This window comes from Capsicum annuum, unplaced genomic scaffold (genome assembly GCF_002878395.1).
Source record: "Capsicum annuum cultivar UCD-10X-F1 unplaced genomic scaffold, UCD10Xv1.1 ctg50396, whole genome shotgun sequence".
Classification (NCBI taxonomy): Eukaryota; Viridiplantae; Streptophyta; class Magnoliopsida; order Solanales; family Solanaceae; genus Capsicum; species Capsicum annuum.
This window is the reverse complement of record NW_025858263.1, coordinates 1-1,306: the sequence shown is the minus strand read 5'-3', so window position 1 is coordinate 1,306 and position 1,306 is coordinate 1. Positions and strand designations below refer to the sequence as shown.

Here is a 1,306-nt window from a genome sequence, read left to right as displayed (position 1 = left end):
ATGAATTTTCTCAAAGGTGTACCAATGCCAGAGACAAGGGTCAATTTCCAAAAACCATAAGATGCCGATGAATAAGATGATGGAATTAGATCTAGGTGATGTATGGGAGGTCGATTTGATGGGGCCCTTTGTCAGTTCTTTTGGGATGACGTATATTTTGGTCATAGTTGACTACGTATCAAAGTGGGTGGAATCCATTGCTCTGGCCGATAATGAAGGGAAACGAGTCATTGCATTCATAAAAAGAAATATCTTTTCTAGATTTGGGGTACCACGCACTATCATAAGTAATGGTGGCTCACATTTTTGTAATCGGCTGTTCTGAGCTGCATTTGCTAAATACGAAGTAAGACAACACAAGGTGGTAACTCTATACTACCCACAAACCAGTGGTCAAGTGGAGGTGTCAAACAAAGAGATAAAAACTAACTTGGCTAAAGCCATAAATGCAAGTCGGCAGGACAGGTCCCAAAAATTGGATGACGCTCTACGGGCATATAGAACAGCATTCAAAATGCCTATCAGAACATCACCATACCAAATGGTTTATGTCAAAGAATGTTATTTACCAATTTAATTAGAACATAAGGCGTTGTGGGCGCTTAGGAAGTTGAATTTGGATTGGAAGGAAGCAGCAGAATTGAGAATAGGACAGCTTAATGAGATGGATGAATTCCGTCTAAATGCTTATGAAAGAGAAAGTCTCTATAAAGAGAAGATGAAGGAGTACCATGATCAGAGAATCATGCATCGAAGCATTCAAAAAGGAGACCTGGTACTACTTTTCAACTCTAAACTCAAGCTATTCCCAGGTAAACTAAAATACAAATGGTCAGGGCCATTCATGGTAAATCAAGTCTACTCGTCTGGAGTAGTTGAACTTGAAAGTAAAGACGGAGGTGTCTTTAAAGTTAATGACCAACGTGTTGAACTGTATATCGGGCCTAATGACTTGGTAAAAAGTATTTCTAACATTGATCTTGAGGAAATTGAGTAATCGAGATGTCCAAGTCGTGCCGCAAGAATAAATCAGGCGCTAGTGGTAGGCAACCCACATATTTGTTGAAGGAAAGCTTTATTTTTAAGTATTTTGTTCATTGGTTAAAACTGAAAGGTTCATGTAAGTGTGCAGGTACTAAGATGAAGATAACACAGATGTAAAGAAATTTCCGGCAAACCGACGGAACCGACGGATGTCGCTTGATCGACGGACCAACGACGTCCATCATCGTAAGAAGTCAAGAAACTAAGACTCTCGTAAAATTGCGACGGCTTGGTACAACGGAACATCACATGTGCGATGGAC

General features: G+C 40.0%; 1 protein-coding gene across 1 annotated transcript; it reads left to right on the top strand.

The window, feature by feature from the left end:
• The first annotated feature begins 290 nt into the window (after positions 1-290).
• Positions 291-997, top strand: LOC124892760. Its single transcript, XM_047403970.1, has 2 exons — positions 291-346; positions 607-997. The coding sequence occupies exons 1-2, from the start codon at positions 291-293 to the stop codon at positions 995-997; spliced, it is 447 nt and encodes a 148-aa protein (XP_047259926.1).
• Positions 998-1,306: the final 309 nt, after the last annotated feature.